Source organism: Jaculus jaculus, chromosome 6, assembly GCF_020740685.1.
Source record: "Jaculus jaculus isolate mJacJac1 chromosome 6, mJacJac1.mat.Y.cur, whole genome shotgun sequence".
Taxonomy (NCBI): domain Eukaryota; kingdom Metazoa; phylum Chordata; class Mammalia; order Rodentia; family Dipodidae; genus Jaculus; species Jaculus jaculus.
The window spans coordinates 90,646,072-90,662,188 of NC_059107.1; the positions used below are offsets into that span (position 1 = coordinate 90,646,072).

The 16,117-nt window shown below is 41.2% G+C and overlaps 1 protein-coding gene and 1 pseudogene across 1 annotated transcript; both read right to left on the reverse strand.

Annotated features, from left to right (window-relative positions):
• Positions 1–263: 263 nt before the first annotated feature.
• LOC105944080 (RNA-binding motif protein, X-linked 2-like) lies at positions 264–1,343 on the reverse strand. The gene has a single exon (XM_045151897.1). It carries the CDS (start codon positions 1,341–1,343, stop codon positions 360–362), a length of 984 nt encoding a protein of 327 aa, XP_045007832.1. The 3' UTR covers positions 264–359.
• A 423-nt stretch (positions 1,344–1,766) lies between these two features.
• LOC101597645 lies at positions 1,767–7,881 on the reverse strand (annotated as a pseudogene).
• Positions 7,882–16,117: the final 8,236 nt, after the last annotated feature.

The window sequence follows — 16,117 nt, forward strand, 5'->3', positions numbered from 1 at the left end:
TTCAGGTTAACCTGGAAGTCACTATGTAGTGTCAGGGTAGCCTCCAACTCATGGAGATTCTCCTACCTCTGCCTCCCGAGTGCTGGGATTAAAGGCATGTGCCACCACACCAGACTTATGGACCATTTCTTTAAACCAAAATTTAGGATACAGACTCTGGTCAGTACCAAGCATATTCCCAGGGGCAATGTAACATGCTAAAATACTCAAGGTATCTGGCTGCTCAAACTAGAGTTGTCTCAATAATTCTACAATGCAAAGAATTCAGCTCCAGAAATTTTATGTACAAAAACATTAACAACAGAAGTGAATAAACAACAAAGTGTGTTTTCATATCAACTGGGCAAGTGAAACAGACTTCAGTGTCGCCTATGGTCCCTGGAATGGAAGGACTCCCGTTCCCAGGAGCATCGGTGCTTTTTATGCCTGTGGGATTTATCTAGGCCTCTACTTCTACTTCTGTGATTTCGCCCTTCAGAATGCCGGCTGTGCCTGCTAGAATGTGTGCTTGTGCTTTGCCCTTTCTCTCTCTCCTTGTTCTTGTCTTCTTTAGACTCCCTCCTACTTGAAGACTTGTGCTCATGTTTGGGTTTCTCATGTTTTGATTCCCTCTTGGGGTCCTCTACTCGACCATGGCCGGAATTCCTAACTTCAGGAGAATCTGGGCAGTGCTTCCGCCCCTCTCTGAATTCAGACTTCTCAACTCTCTCTGAGATCTTGCTGCTGTGCTTCTTGGGGCCAGGCTCATTTTTGTCCTTTATCATCTTGCTTCTGGGAGACACAAAGGAGGGTGCTTGCTCTGCCTGTACCTCATGGTCAGTCTTCTCTTGGTCTTTCTTTCTTTTCTTTTTTTCCTTTTTGTCTTTTTTGTGCTTTTTGGTGGGTTTGGACTCTTCAGACTCTTCGGATGAACTCGGTGGAGGAGTGTTAGCCCCACAACCCTTCTCATGGAGCTCTCTAGTTATATCATCTACTTCTTCGGATTCTTGAGGCACTCGATAGTTAGACACATGATCCACACGGATAGTTCTTCCCTTGATCTTGATTCCATTCAAATTGTCAACGGCCAGAATTGTGCTCCTTTGGTCTTCATAGCACAGGAAACAAAATCCTTTGGATTTCCCAGTCTTCTTGTCTCGCACAAGATTGATGTTAACAACCTCTCCATATTGTGAGAACACACAGATGATGTCCCCTTCAGTCAGTTCATAAGGGAGCCCTCCCAGAAAGATCCAGGCGCTGTCCTTGTATTCCGAGTGCCAAGACACCTTATCCGCCACCCCGAGTTGAACCTCTTGCTCATTCAGCTGGTTGATCAACTTCACCTTTGTTAAAGGGTTCATTTTCACGGGCCCCTCCTCTTTTTTTTTTTAAATATATTTTTAATTATTTATTTATTTATTTGAGAGCGACAGACACAGAGAGAAAGACAGGTAGAGGGAGAGAGAGAGAATGGACGCGCCAGGGCTTCCAGCCTCTGCAAACGAATTCCAGACGCGTGTGCCCCCTTGTGCATCTGGCTAACGTGGGACCTGGGGAACCGAGCCTTGAACTGGGGTCCTTAGGCTTCACAGGCAAGCACTTAACCGCTAAGCCATCTCTCCAGCCCTTTTTTTTTTTTTTTTTTTTGAGGAAAGGTCTCAGACTGACTTGGAACTCACTCTGTAGACCCTGGCTGACCTCAAGCTCATGGCAATCCTACTACCTCAACCTCCTCAATGCTAGAAGTAAGGGCTGTGCCACCACTCCTGGCTAGCATTCACATTCTAAGGTTTCCTTTTATTTGACTCTATTAGTTTTCTTTCATCTAAAACTTCACAGATAAAACAATATAAAATATGGGGCCACATCAGGGAGCTGGTCTTCAAGGAAAATTTGTGTTTTCCAGTTTTCACTGATACAACAGTCCTTCAATCTGAAGCTATGCAAAGATGAATCATGACTAAGGGGAATTTGTTTTCAGATAGGTTCAATGGCATCTGTGCTATACTCAGGGATGGTTGTAGCAAAGTATTATTTTAAACCTGAACCATAATTGATTTATAGATTAGACATTACTTGGTTAATGCTCAACTCCTGCTTTCATATAAATACAATCCAACACTAACAGTTTTTATATTTATTGCTAAACCCTATGTTAGCATTAGAGGTTAAATGCTCATGATCAAAATGAGACTAACCTTATAAGCATCTCCTAAGGTAATGAACTAGGAAAGTAATTTCCTAGTCTTGCTCTGAAAAATATGCTCCTAGGGTGTTAAGCTCCATCCAACTGTGATATAATTTTGGAAAAGATTGGCTTTCACATGAATTTTTCCTTCATTAATTTTTTTTTATTTGTTTTGTTTTTCGAGATAGGGTCTCACTGTAGCCCAGGCTGACCTGGAATTCACTATGTAATCTCAGGGTGACCTTGAGCTCACCATGATCCTCCTACTTCTGCCTCCTGAGTGCTGAGATTAAAGGCATGAGCCACCACACCTGGCTCCTTTATAACCTTTTTAAAAGAGTTTTTTGTTTGTTTGTTTGTTTATTTGAAAGTGACAGACAGAAAGAGAAAGAGGCCAAGAGAAAGAGAGAGAGAATGGGCGCGCCAGGGATTCCAGCCACTGCAAATGAACTCCAGATGTGTGTGCCCCCTTGTGCATCTGCCTAACCTGGGTCCTGGAGAATCAAGCTTCAAATTGGGGTCTAATTAGGCTTCACAGGCAAGCGCTTAACTGCTAAGCCATCTCTCCAGCCCTCCTTCATAATCTTTAAAGCAACACTTGGTCTCACTTCTCTGTCTTGGCCCACTTTAATACTTCTTTTAGAATACTACCACCAGCCACACCTTCCTTAAGGTTATAAACCTCACAGCCAGGTTCATTAATATCAAATGACCTAATAACAATTATTTGAGGTTCTGAAATAAAGTCTTTTGGGGTTACTTTTATTTTTCTTTACTATGTATTCACAGACAATCTCAATACTGAGTAAATTGGGATAATGGTGTGAACAGTCATTGCAAGAATCTGTTCATTTTTTCTGTAGCTTGACTTTCTTTTACCCAATCAATTTTGTTCAATAATATTAAACCATGCTTCAGTTTCATAATTTCTTTTATGCATGTGTGGGGTGTGAGTATGTGGGGGGGTTGCATGTGTACACATGCATGTGGAGGCCAGGGGTTTACAGGTGTCTTCCTCTACTGCTCTCCATCACATATTTATTGAGACAGAGTCTCTCACTGAACCCGGAACTCATCAATTTGCCTAGATGAGCTAGCCAGCTTGCTCTGGGGATCCAACTGTCTCTGCCTCCCCAGTGCTGGGATTACAGGCATCTTCTAATATGTCCAGCTTTTATGTGGGTGCCAGAGATCTGGACTCAGGTCCTAATGCTTCTGCAGCCAGCCCCTTACCAACTGAGCCATCTCCCCAGTCCATTCCTCCAGCCAGTTTTGTGATTTTTGTTGTATCCAGGTTTCTACAAGTGTAAGGCTGAGGGCAAAATTCCTTACTAGCCACACCTTCCAAGGCTTGGGATCCATTGTGGAAGAGGTGGCATGAAGAATGTAAGAGCCATAGGAAGGATATGACCCCTTACAATACACTCTTTCAGACACAAAATGGCCTGGATATCCATGACCTTATAATGCCTGGCACTACTCACACAAGACCAGTATATTAGGAGGACAAGATGATGACATCAACATAAAAGAGAGACTGACTGAGAGAGGGAGGGGATATGATGGAGAGTGGAGTTGTGAGGGGAAAGTGTTCAGGGGGGAGGGAAGTATCATGGTTTATTATCTAAAATTATGGAAGTTGTCAATAATAAAAAAATTAAAAAGATTCATTACTAGCTATCAACAGGAGAGCTGCATCCATCATTGTTTAACCAGCACAGTGGCCATCAAACTATCATGACCCAGACAGTCAATATAAGAAACATGTCTGACTCATTTGAAGTTCCCTTTGGTTCCTGGAATGTCTGTAGGAAATTCATTAGGTGTACCACTTCCACATGACTTGCAGCATTCTGGCTGAAGACAACTTGGGTCATTCTGAGTTTATAAATGTTAGTATTAGCATACCCAAGATTCATCATAATATTTCTTTCTAGCTTGTCTTTGAAACTTGATCTTGTGAACTCCAGATATGGCTTTTATAACAGAGGATTAGCCATGACTTACAGATCAATTGTATCTGTATGAATTGTGACTTTTTTGATGACAACTCCATGTTAAAGAGGCATCAACTTGATAATGTCTAAAGTAGCAAGGTCCTGCTGAGAAAGATGTAGCCACCCCAGAGTCAATCCAGATTCACCCTTGCCATCTTTCCCCAAGAGGAAACCTTTCTGTATTTTTCATTAGGTTGTTTTTTACTATTCATATGCATGACCAATATCTTTTCTTATTCTGTGATTTGTCTTACTCTTATGAAGTCTATGGATAAATCAGAAATTTAATTTTAGGGCTGGAGAGATGGCTTAGTGCTTACTTGTGAAACCTAAGAATCCATGTTTGATTCTCTAGGTCCCACGTAGACCAGATGTACAAGGTGATGCAAGTGCCCAAGGTAGCACATGCATACAAGGTGGCACACCCATCTGGAGTTTGATTACAGTGGCTGGAGGCCCTGGTGCACCAATTATCTCCCTCTGAAAACAACAAAAATAAATTTTTTTTATGCCTTTACATGCTGTTGGTAGCCGTCTAGGTTGAAACAATACTTTTGGCAAGTGGATATCTAGCATAGGAAATCGATTTGAAACGCATTATTTAAAAGAAGAGAAAAAAAAAAACTACATGTGAAAAATTTTTTTAAAAAAGCCACTAGGGCTGGAAAGATGGCTTAGCAGTAAAGTCACTTGCTTGCAAAGCCAAAGGACATAGGTTCAATTCCCCATGACCCAGATGCACAAAGAGGCACATACATCTGGAGTTTGTTTGTACAGCTGGAGGCCATAGCATGCCCATTCTCTCCCGTTATCTCTTTCTCTCTTCCTCTCTCCCCACATGCCTATTTCTCACTCTCTCAAATAAATAAATAAAATACAAATAAAAACACTAAAATTAACTAAAAACTGTAGTAACTAGAAAAGCCTACATTTTAGTAGAAATACATGACAAACTTTTGTTTTTTAAAATTTATTTCTTAACTTATTTGAGAGGGAGTGAAAAAGAGGCAGATACACACACACACACATACAGAGAGAGAGAGAGAGAGAGAGAAAGAGAGAGAGAATGGGTGGGCCAGGGCCTGTAGCCACTGCAAACAAACTCCAGATGCATGTGCCACCTTGGGCATATGCTTATGTGAGTACTAGAAAATCAAACCCAGGTCCTTAGGTTTTGCAAACACTTGCCTTAACCACTAAGCAATCATGTCAGCCCAGACTTTTTCTTTTTTTACAAACATTCCATTTCTATTTAGTAAGAGTTGAGTATCCAGAATATAGAAAGAACTCATAATCAACAACAAAAGACAAATCATCCAACTGAAAAATTGACACATGATCTGAATGTATATCTCTTCAAGAATATGTAAGATGAAAACAAACACATGAAAATATGCTGAGCAATTTTACTCATTAGTGAAATACAGTGCAAAACCATAAGGAGATGCCCCAGATACTACACAATAGGATGACTTTTGATTTTTTGTATTGAGGCTAGAATCCAGTGCATTGTGCATAGTAAGTATGCAATCACACTCTTATCCAAATGCAATTTTTTTAAAGCAAAATTATAAGAGTTGGCGAGAAAATGAGGAATTGCACTCTAATACTTTGCTCGTGAGAATGGAAAATGATATAACTGCTTTAATGACAGACTACTTTTGAATGATTAAAATGATGAATATAGGAGAGACTATAAGAGATATGATAGATAGGTTGTCTACTAAATGATAATAAAACACAATTAGTTTAAATTCATCATTGTGGTGGTTTGATTCAGGTGTCCCCCATAAACTTAGGTATTCTGAATGCTAGGTTCCCAGCTGATGGAGATTTGGGAATTAATGCCTCCTGGAGGGAGTGTATTGTTGGGGGTGGGCTTAAGGGCTTTATAGCCAGTTTCCCCATGCCAGTGTTTGGCACACCCTCCTGTTGCTGTGTTCCACCTTACGTTGGCCAGGGGGTGATGTCCACCCTCTGCTCATGCCATTGTTTTCCCCTGCCATCGTGGAGCCTCCCCTCGAGCCTATAAGCCAAATAAACCTCTTTTTCCCAGAAGCTGCTCTTGGTTGGGTGATTTCTACCAGCAATGCGAACCGGACTGCAACAGTAAAGTGGTACCGAGGAGTGGGGTTGCTGCTAGACACCTGACTATGTGGCTTCAGCCTTTTGTAGCTGATTTTCAAGAGGAATGTGGAAGGATTTGAAACTTTGGCCTAAGAGATGCCCTGCAGTGCTGTAAGTACAGCTTAAAGGACTATTCTGGTCTGAGCTCCAAGACCTGAATGCAGTAAGAACCATGGACTGTGAGGTTTGGCTTATGAGGGTGAGAAAGAGCTGTGCCTGGACTGGGCTAGCAGTTTGTGTGAGAAGCTTGCTCTTGTGCCCGTGTCCTGAGAAGTTGTGCAGGGTTGCTTTGCGTAGAAATGAACTGATGCGAGCAGAGGGATATGGCACAGAAAGAAAAATCTTTGGGTGAACTACTGCCCGTTCAGCTGCAACTGAGAGATTACAACTTTTGAGACTGGGCTAGCTGACCTGTGCTGGGGCAACAGAAAGAATGTCGACTCTTTTGAAGGAGCCTGAGTGCTCAAGGAGTGTCTTGTTCTTCAAAGTCTGCTTTATTCCCCCCTGGATTGACAAATTGGCACCCTACCTGGTATCGTGGAGTATAAGAAATGCTGGAAAGAGGGTCATTGAGTTTGCAACACAGTCTTGTGTTTTGGAAATGGCCATGGGTAGTGTGAAGCGGGTTTGCTGGTTGCCTGCATAGAGACCCCATGGGGCCATGAGGATGAACTGTGGCTTGCAGTGGAGACCCAGTGGAGATGCCGGGACCATGAGATGGCTGCCGAGGAGCTGCCGGCCCCGGTGAAGTTTCCCAGGACTGTGAGTAGCCTAGCTGGAGGGGCGGAATTGGAATGCCAGAGACTTGTTGCTGGTTAGAATTATCGGACTTGAAGATTTGTCACTGGTTTGAGTTGCTGGACTTGAAGCTACAGAGTTTGATGTTTGCCCTGGTTGTTTTAAATCTTGTATTGGTTGAATGTTTCTTTGCTATGCCCAATGCCATCTATTGCAGTGTGAATATTTATTCTGTGCCATTTTTTGAGGTTATATTTTGGTATTATGGCTCAGTTAAAAGATCTTGAACTATGGGGATATATGAACATCATTGGAATTGATAAAAACTATGGGAATTTTTAAAGTCAGACTGAAAGCATTGTATTTTACATCATGTATGGATATCAGTTTATGGGGGCCAGGGGTGGAATGTGGTGGTTTGATTCAGGTGTCCCCCATAAACTTAGGTATTCTGAATGCTAGGTTCCCAGCTGATGGAGATTTGGGAATTAATGCCTCCTGGAGGGAGTGTATTGTTGGGGGTGGGCTTAAGGGCTTTATAGCCAGTTTCCCCATGCCAGTGTTTGGCACACCCTCCTGTTGCTGTGTTCCACCTTACGTTGGCCAGGGGGTGATGTCCACCCTCTGCTCATGCCATCGTTTTCCCCTGCCATCGTGGAGCCTCCCCTCGAGCCTATAAGCCAAATAAACCTCTTTTTCCCAGAAGCTGCTCTTGGTTGGGTGATTTCTACCAGCAATGCGAACCGGACTGCAACAATCATTAAATTATATAAAAATATACACACAATAGGGGCCTATATGAGAAATGGAAATAAGTTGCAAAGTCGTTGGAGTTGTAACACCACTCATGATTTTAAATTTTACACTTTTTAAAAAATGTGGCATTTAGACTTTTAATTAAAAATATGTTTGGTATATTATACAATTCACATTTTTAGCTTCACACTCAGCAATTATTAAGCCCAATTTCATTAAGTAGTATATACTTCTTTCTTTCTTTTATTTTTTATTTATTTATTTATTTATTTTATTTATTTATTTTATTTTATTTTTTTGGTTTTCTGAGGTAGGGTCTCACTCTAGCCCAGGCTGACCTGGAATTCACTATGTAGTCTCAGGATGGCCTTGAACTCATGGCAATACTCCTACCTCTGCCTCCCGAGTGCTGGGATTAAAGGCGTGCTCCACTATGCCTGGCTCTATACCTCTTTCTTTCTTTACCCATTCTATTTATGTCTGGGGAAGTTGAACTTGATCTTGAGATGTCATCCATTCAAGGAGGAGACTTAACTACTCAGTTGGAGACTAGAAAGGGCTTGAACAGTTTGATTTTTCTATTAGTTATTCTGTCTTTTGCTTGCCCTCTATGAAGCTCTTCAATCCCAAATCTATGGCCTAGGAAACTTGTCAAGAGCAGAAGGCCACAGAGGATATTGAGAAAATTGGAGACCAGAGTTTTTATGCATTCATAGATCTCTAATAGAGAAGAAGGAAGAGGAAGAGGAGGAGGAAGAAGAAGAGGACAGCTTTTGAGGAGAGCAGAATCTAGAAGAGAAGCATGCTGTACTCTGGCCAAGTGGGAAGAAAGATATATCAAAGATAGTTTTCCCCTTCATCTCTCAACCTTGATGCAGGTGTGGTGGTCTGTCTGAGGAAATGTTTGTGGACATTGGATTTTAGGTGATAAAAACTTTTAAAATCTTATTTTATGACAAGAAACTGAATAGAACTTGCATATTTTGCTTAAAATCTGAAAAATTCTGAGGAACTATATAATTAGGCTATATTTTACAAAGATTTAGGCTTTCTTAAAGATGGGGTCCTAAACTCATCTCATTTCCTTAGAAGTACATGCTCTACCATGTTTATTGCTGCTCAGTTCACAATATCTGGGAAATGGAACCAGCCTAGATGTCCTTCAACTGATGAGTGGATAATGAAGATATGGAACATTTATACAATGGAGTTCTACTCAGTGGTAAAGAAAAATGAAGTTATGAAATTTGTAGGAAAATGGATGGATCTGGAAAGGTTTATACTAAGTGAGGTAACCTAGACCCGGAAAGGCAAGTGCTGCATGTTCTCTCTCATATGTGGATCCTAGCTACAGATGACTGGGCTTCTGTGTGAAAAGGAAAAAACTCAGTAGCAGAGGCCAGTAAAGCTAGAAAAGAGATATAAAGGGAAGAGAAAGGAAGGGAGGGGGGGTACTTAATAGGATGGTATTGTATAGATGTAAGTAGAATAATAGATTAATGGGGATGAAAAGGCCCAAAATGAGGTCTGGGGAAGAGATTGAGTAAAGGAAAGGTGGAGGGAGGGCTAATCAAAATCTAAGAGGATGCAAATAAATCATATGTAATCCTACTGTTTTGGACAATGGAACACTCAGGAGCCATAGATTGTAGCTAGAAAATTTTCAGTACCAGGGACAGGATATCTTCTAGTGGCTTGTTGGCCAGGGACGTCCCTGATGCCCCCAAAACATCCTAGGCCATTGCCAAGACCCTTGGCTTCCCACCAGGAATAGATGGTAAGACCCTATTGCTGAAGACTCCATATACTTGCACTGCAAGGACACTGAGAAATCCTGCTGGAACTGAGCTGATAACCTCCTCCATGTGGACCAGCTGACAGAAAGTTGGAAGAAACCATTCTGCATGTAGTTCAATGGGAAAAAGAGAAATCACCAGTGAAGATATTCAACAGTGGACACTGCAAGCCTAATATGTGGACACCCAGGCCAAATGATCCAATGGGTGCAATAGTGGCACATCTGTTATGGGGGAAACCAACTGCCCTCTAATTGGACTGGTGGCCTACTCCATGGGAGAGAATACATCTCTGATACTGAAAACTTAAAACAGGGGTAGTCATGAGCCCTAGGGTTGTAATGTCTACTATTGTCTGGCTAAATGTATATATTATACTTATCAAACTGCCCAGTAAGCATTTTGTTAATGTTCACACTCTTATATTAATGCTACTCTCACTTTGGGTTGAGAATCTTCTCTTTTCAGATGGCAGTGACCTTGGGACAACTCAGAAGGTATCATGGTGATGGAAAGAAATGACTGCAGTGCTCAATACTGCAATATCTGTATCACACCTTCCAAGGCTCAGGGTCTCATATGGAAGAGATGGCGGAAAGAATGTAAGAGCCAAAGGAAAGGCAGGACTCCATACAACATGCTCCCTCCAGACACAAAATGGCCTGGATATCCAAGGCCTCACAGTGCCTGACACTACTTGCATAAGACCATCATAGGAGGAGGAAAAGATCATGACATCAAAAGTAAAAGAGAGACTGATTGTGATGGGGAGGGTGTATGATGGAGAGTGGAGTTTCAAAGGGGAAAGTAGGGGGAGGGAGGGTATTAACATGGGGCATTTTTTATAATCATGGAAGTTGTTAATAAAAAAAGATGGTGTTCTAAACTAATTGACCCCTCAATATGATTTCAGCCTAAGGTGTTGGCATTTAGGTAGGAAATCCCTATCAGAGAAGTTAAGAATACTCATATTTGAAATTCACTGCTACTATTGTTCAAGATTTCTCACCCTAACGTTCCATGCAGCTTACTACCGGACAGCTAGAGCTGCCTCTCCTCACTCAGTCCCAAGAATATCATAGATTTTGTCTAAACTCTGACAAATGAAGGAGAAAAAGACAACAGAGTATAGACTCTGTGGCAGTCAGGTTCTCATTGCTGGCAGAAATAATCCAACCAAGAACAGCCTGTGGGGAAAAAGGTTTATTTTGGTTTACAGACTCAAAGGAAAGCCCTATAATAGCAGGGGGAAATGATGGCATGAGCAGAGGGTGGACATCACCCCATGGCCAAAATAAGGTGGACAATAGCAACAGGAGAGTGTGCCAAACACTGGCATGAGGAAACTGGCTATAACACCCATAAGCCTGCCCCCAACAATACACTCCATCCAGGAGGCTTTAATTTCCAATTGCCATCAGTTGAGGAGACTAGCATTCAGAATACCTAAGCTTACGGGGACACCTGAATCAAGCACCACAGATTGGCAAAGTATCAGACTGTTCAACTTTCTAAGTTATTTCAGGCTGTCATGGCCTACTTTTGTGAATTTGCCAAAGTACTTTGTTTTTTCCCCTTCTTTCCTCCGTCCCTTCATTCCTTCTTTGCCACCCCTCCCCCTTCTTTCTTTCCTTCTCTCTCTCCTTTCCAGTGCTGGGATGCAAGCCCAGGTCCCACGCTTGCTAAGCAATCCCCCTTCCACTGGCTCCTTAACTCGTTCATCCTGAGCTCAGTTCCCTCTGCAAACAGTCCCCTTCCTCCCTGAAAATGATTCCTCAAGAAGAGTTAATTTGGAGACAGATCAGAGTGAAGAGAAAATAAAGACCTTTTCAGGGAGGGAGAAATGGGGTGAGGGAGAGCAGAGCTATAGGTAAACTCAAAGACAAAATGAAGACAAAGGAGGAAAGGGGAGGAAGGATATAAATGGCACAGGAGCTTCTTAGGAATGCCATACTCACCTCCTGTCTTGACCAATGGAAAGAGCCTCCAGGTACTCTGATCTGTTAAATGAATGTCTTAGAAAATGTCATTTTGGGGGAAATAGCAACAACTATCTTTCTCTAGAAACAAACTTCTTTTGTCTACCTATGTAGCAATAGTAGGGAAAAAGAAACACTGTAACAGTTAATAGTTTCAGTGTATACCTCAAAAGTTCAAGTGTTAGAACCTTTATTTTTCAATGTGGTGATATTAAGAGGTGCTTGTGGATGGTGTTTGAGTCATAGGATGGAGGCTTCATGAATGAATTAATGCCTTTCTCATGTAACTAGGTTAATTCTGGTAGTGAGTGAGTTCTTACTTGCCCAGGACTGGATCGTTCACCATAAAAGTCAGTTGTCATAAAGTGAGGCTGCTTCTCCTATTTTGTCTTTTGCATACACCCATTTGTCCTTCCACTTTTTTGTCACTAGCCAAAGCCAAGCAGATACCAGCATAATGTTGAGATGTCCCAGCCTCCAGAACCTCATGTAGTTGACTCCGTATTGCTGTGTTTCTGGGACAAACATCTGACCAGAAGCAGCTTATGGGGATGAAAGGGTTTGTTTCAGGCTTGCAGATGCCAGGGGAAGCTTCATCATGGTGGAAGGAACTGGCTCATTTCATCATATATCCATGGGGAGGGAGGAGAGGACAAAGAGAGAGGAGAGAGAGAGAGGGAAAACAAATCAGCTCCAACAAGCACAAGCTGACTCTGAGCACACATCTACGGGCTGGATTCAAGAGGATCCTCTTGAATTCTCCAGCAGGACTCTCCCAACTGAAGACTTAAGTATGAAGCTTAATCTTAATCAAAAATGCTTGAGGCTGGGCTGGAGAGATGGCTTAGTGGTTAAGGTGCTTGTCTGCAAAGCCAAAAATCCAAGGTTTGATTCCCCAGGACCTACATAAGCCAGGTTCACAAGGGGGGGCACACCCATCTGGAGATCGTTTGCAGTGGCTGGAAGGCCTGGTGCAATCATTTTTCTCTCTCTCTGTCAAATAAATAAGGCTGTTGGGAATGTTTACATTCAAACTACCACAGTCTATACATTTTTTCTTCATAAATTATCAAGGTGCTGATATTCTGTTGTAGCAACAAAAAAAGTTGAGTATATGGTGACAGGAGCCCTTCAGGATAAGATCTCAAAGCCCTTTTCTACATTTTAACCTTATACTGCTTTGAATCCATACAAAAGAGAAGCCAATTCTCAAAGTTGTAACCACACAGTTGTGTTTTCCCTATTCCTCTTAGAACATTGAATTAATACATTCCAAGGGACTTCTCATATGTATTTTTCTTTTTTTTTTTTAAATTATTTATTTATTTATTTGAGAGAGACAGACACAGAGAGAAAGACAGATAGAGGGAGAGAGAGAGAATGGGTGCGCCAGGGCTTCCAGCCTCTGCAAATGAACTCCAGACGCGTGCGCCCCCTTGTGCATCTGGCTAACGTGGGACCTGGGGAACCGAGCCTCGAACAGGGGTCCTTAGGCTTCACAGGCAAGCACTTAACCGCTAAGCCATCTCTCCAGCCCCTCATATGTATTTTTCCAAGGCTATTATATAAATAGACCTTATGTGTAACCATTCAGAAGCTAAATTTAAATAGCCAATAGGTTATTCAACGTTATAATAAAATCCTATAATAAAAAATGTATTAGGTTACATTAAAATTTAAATTTTTGATGACAGAAATACTTTATCAACGTACAAGAGAAAGCAGTAATAGAGTTGGAAACGTATTTTTTCAACAGGCATTATAGGATGGAAATAATGTTTTTAATATTCTAAGAATGTGTTTGTAAAAAAAAAAAAAGAATGTGTTTGTATATAGATAAGGAAAATACAAATGCTCAAAAGAAAAATTAAAAGAAAATAAGGACAGGCAAGTTATAGGAATATGAAAATAAATAGTTTACAAAAATTGAAAGCATATAAAATGTCACTAGTGATTAAGCAGATAAAACTCATAGCATTAAAATTTGAATTCCCTCCCACTGTGTGTCCCCAAGTGAAATAAAAACAAAGTCATCCAGTCAGTCTGGGATGCTCTCTAGCTTCATCTAGTAAAATGGAATATAATGATAAGCTCGTTTTGTGGTAGGATGTAGAGTACAATTGAACTTTTAATGTCTTGTACTTCATAACTTGCAAAATTGCTAAATTGACAGTTCTATTTCCTCTTTGTAATTTTTTTTACAATTGTCTGTGTTAGGAGTTTGGGGGAGATGGCTCAGAAGTTAAAGGCACTTACTTACAAAGCCTGGTTGGAAGGGTTCAATTCCCAAGCCACCCACATAAGCTGGACTCAAAAAGTGGTGCAAGTTTCTAGTGAAAAGAGGCTCTGGCATGCCCACACACAAATAAATAATTTAAAAATTATCTGTGTTAATCTAAAGATAAAGATAATTTCCTTTCATTAATCCTGTTGTAGAAATTTTCTGGAAAGATCACTCCTATGTCAATATGAGTGAAAGTAGAGGAGTTTATTTCCCAGTGGCCAAAGAGCTTGAGGAGGCCCTCCAAAGAAGCTTTGGCCCTGTGGAGGTTTGATCCAGGTATTCACCATAAACTTGGGTGCTCTGAATGCTAGGTTCCGAGCTGATGGAATTTTGCAATTAATGCCTGCTGGAGGCAGTGTATTGTTGGGGGCGGGCTTATGGGTATTATGGCCAGTTTCTCCTTGCCAGTGTTTGGTACACTCTCCTGTTGCTCTTGTCCACCTGATGTTGTCCAGGAGGTGGTGTCCACCCCCCTGCTCATGCCATCATTTTCTCCTGCCATCATGGAGCTTCCCCTTGAGTCTATAAGCCAAAAGAAACCTTTTTTCCACCACAAGCTGCTCTTGGTCTGGTGATTTGTGCCAGCAACGTGAACCTGACTGCAACAGGCCCTGAGCTGAGATTTTATTTTATTTTTATTTTATAGTTTTTATAGCCAAGATGAGGGAGAAGTGAACAAACACAACGTGGCAATTTGTATATAAATCATTTCTGTAGTCAGACCACCCTAAAAATGAACTCCATTTTACTTTATTTTAGCCTAAAAACTTTATTTTCTTTTTATTGCCCCTTTGGGCCCTTTCTGGACAGTGTTTTTTGGGGGAGGATTTTTTCATCTGTTGACAAGGATGTTTTAGTTCCTCAGCAATGAACTCTTACAGTAACTCAGTGAGTCAGTTCAATTTTTAGCTTCTTTTCTACCGCATTCCCTCTTTTTTATGATTTTGTATGTAATGGCTGGTACGCCTGGTATATCACCTATATTTTAGTTATTTTGATTTTAGAGAGGATGAAGCTGGACAGAGCAGTTAGAACATAGAATTTTAACAGAAATTCCAGAACAGTTATTTTGAGAGGCCCCCAGTAAAGGAGCTAGCTAGTGTCCCCATGTAGTCCATCTAGGTGGCAGCTCCGAGGTCTGGGGTACATCAGCTGTAAGAGCCCCAGAGTCCTGGATGTCAAGCATGAACTTGAGGGTCAAGCATGTGTCAGTTGTCACTGGGAACAATGACACTGTTACTATTAAATCTTGTATTTAATTTTTAGCAGCAGGAACTAGTCTATGAGTATTGTCCTTGAAAATATGATGGCAACACAAAATAATTATAATAAAATAAAGTGAAAGAAAGATATCCAGAAGGGCCTTCTCTATATAAGATTAGTCAGCAGGAGTGACTGTGAGAAGAAGAGCATAGGACATTCCTATAGTTAAGGTGGGGAGGGGTCTCTTACCATGGTTTTCAAAAAGTAAGATAAGTAAGTGGAAGGAAAAGAATACAATATGAGGCAATAGTATAGAACTGTATCTGTTTAGGGATGAAAGACATAAAGTTCTCTTAGAACCAAAGATATTTTTATGGATTTTATGAGGTTATTAAATGAGTTCATCAGTCTAGCAAATGGAAGGAGTTAGGATCCTACCCATGTGTTTGATTTTTTTTTTTAAATCTCATGTTGAAAACTGAAGGCTTCTGTCATGCATGGACTGGTCAGCTTTTAGAATTTTGACTGGAGCAGGGCCACAGTCTTTTTGGCAGGGGCAGATGTCTTCCAGATCTTGACTTTGAGGGGACCCAGTGGGTCGCTGATGATCTGTTAGTTGTTACAATTAGCTGAGGACACTGTCTTTTTGACTCTGGTGTGATTAGTTTATATCTTTTGTCTGATGGGTGTGGGTCCAATTTCCAAGGGTATGTGTGTTATAAATTTTAAGGGAGCATCATCAGTGGCAGGAGAGTCTGGCTTACCTCTATAAATCTAAGCAAAGAGACATTATCAAATGACCAGCACCACCAACATTAGCAAGTACAAACATCCAGAGCTCTAAATTGATGTTACATCTTAAGCTAGGCTCTAAATTTGTCCCAAATGTACTTTAGGGCTTGGCTCTGAGCTCTGTCCTTAGCGATATACCTCCTTTTAATAAGCCATGTCAAGGAGAGATTGGACTACACAAATCAATAACTGTCAGGTAAATATAATCAGTGAGGACAGTTTGGATCTTTGATTTAAAGGCACAAGTGGCCGACTAATCAGGACCAGGCAGAGGC

Bases quoted from the DNA above. Each gene is read 5' to 3' on its own strand.
- LOC105944080 (XM_045151897.1), bottom strand. From the start codon at position 1,343: ATGAACCCTTTAACAAAGGTGAAGTTGATCAACCAGCTGAATGAGCAA.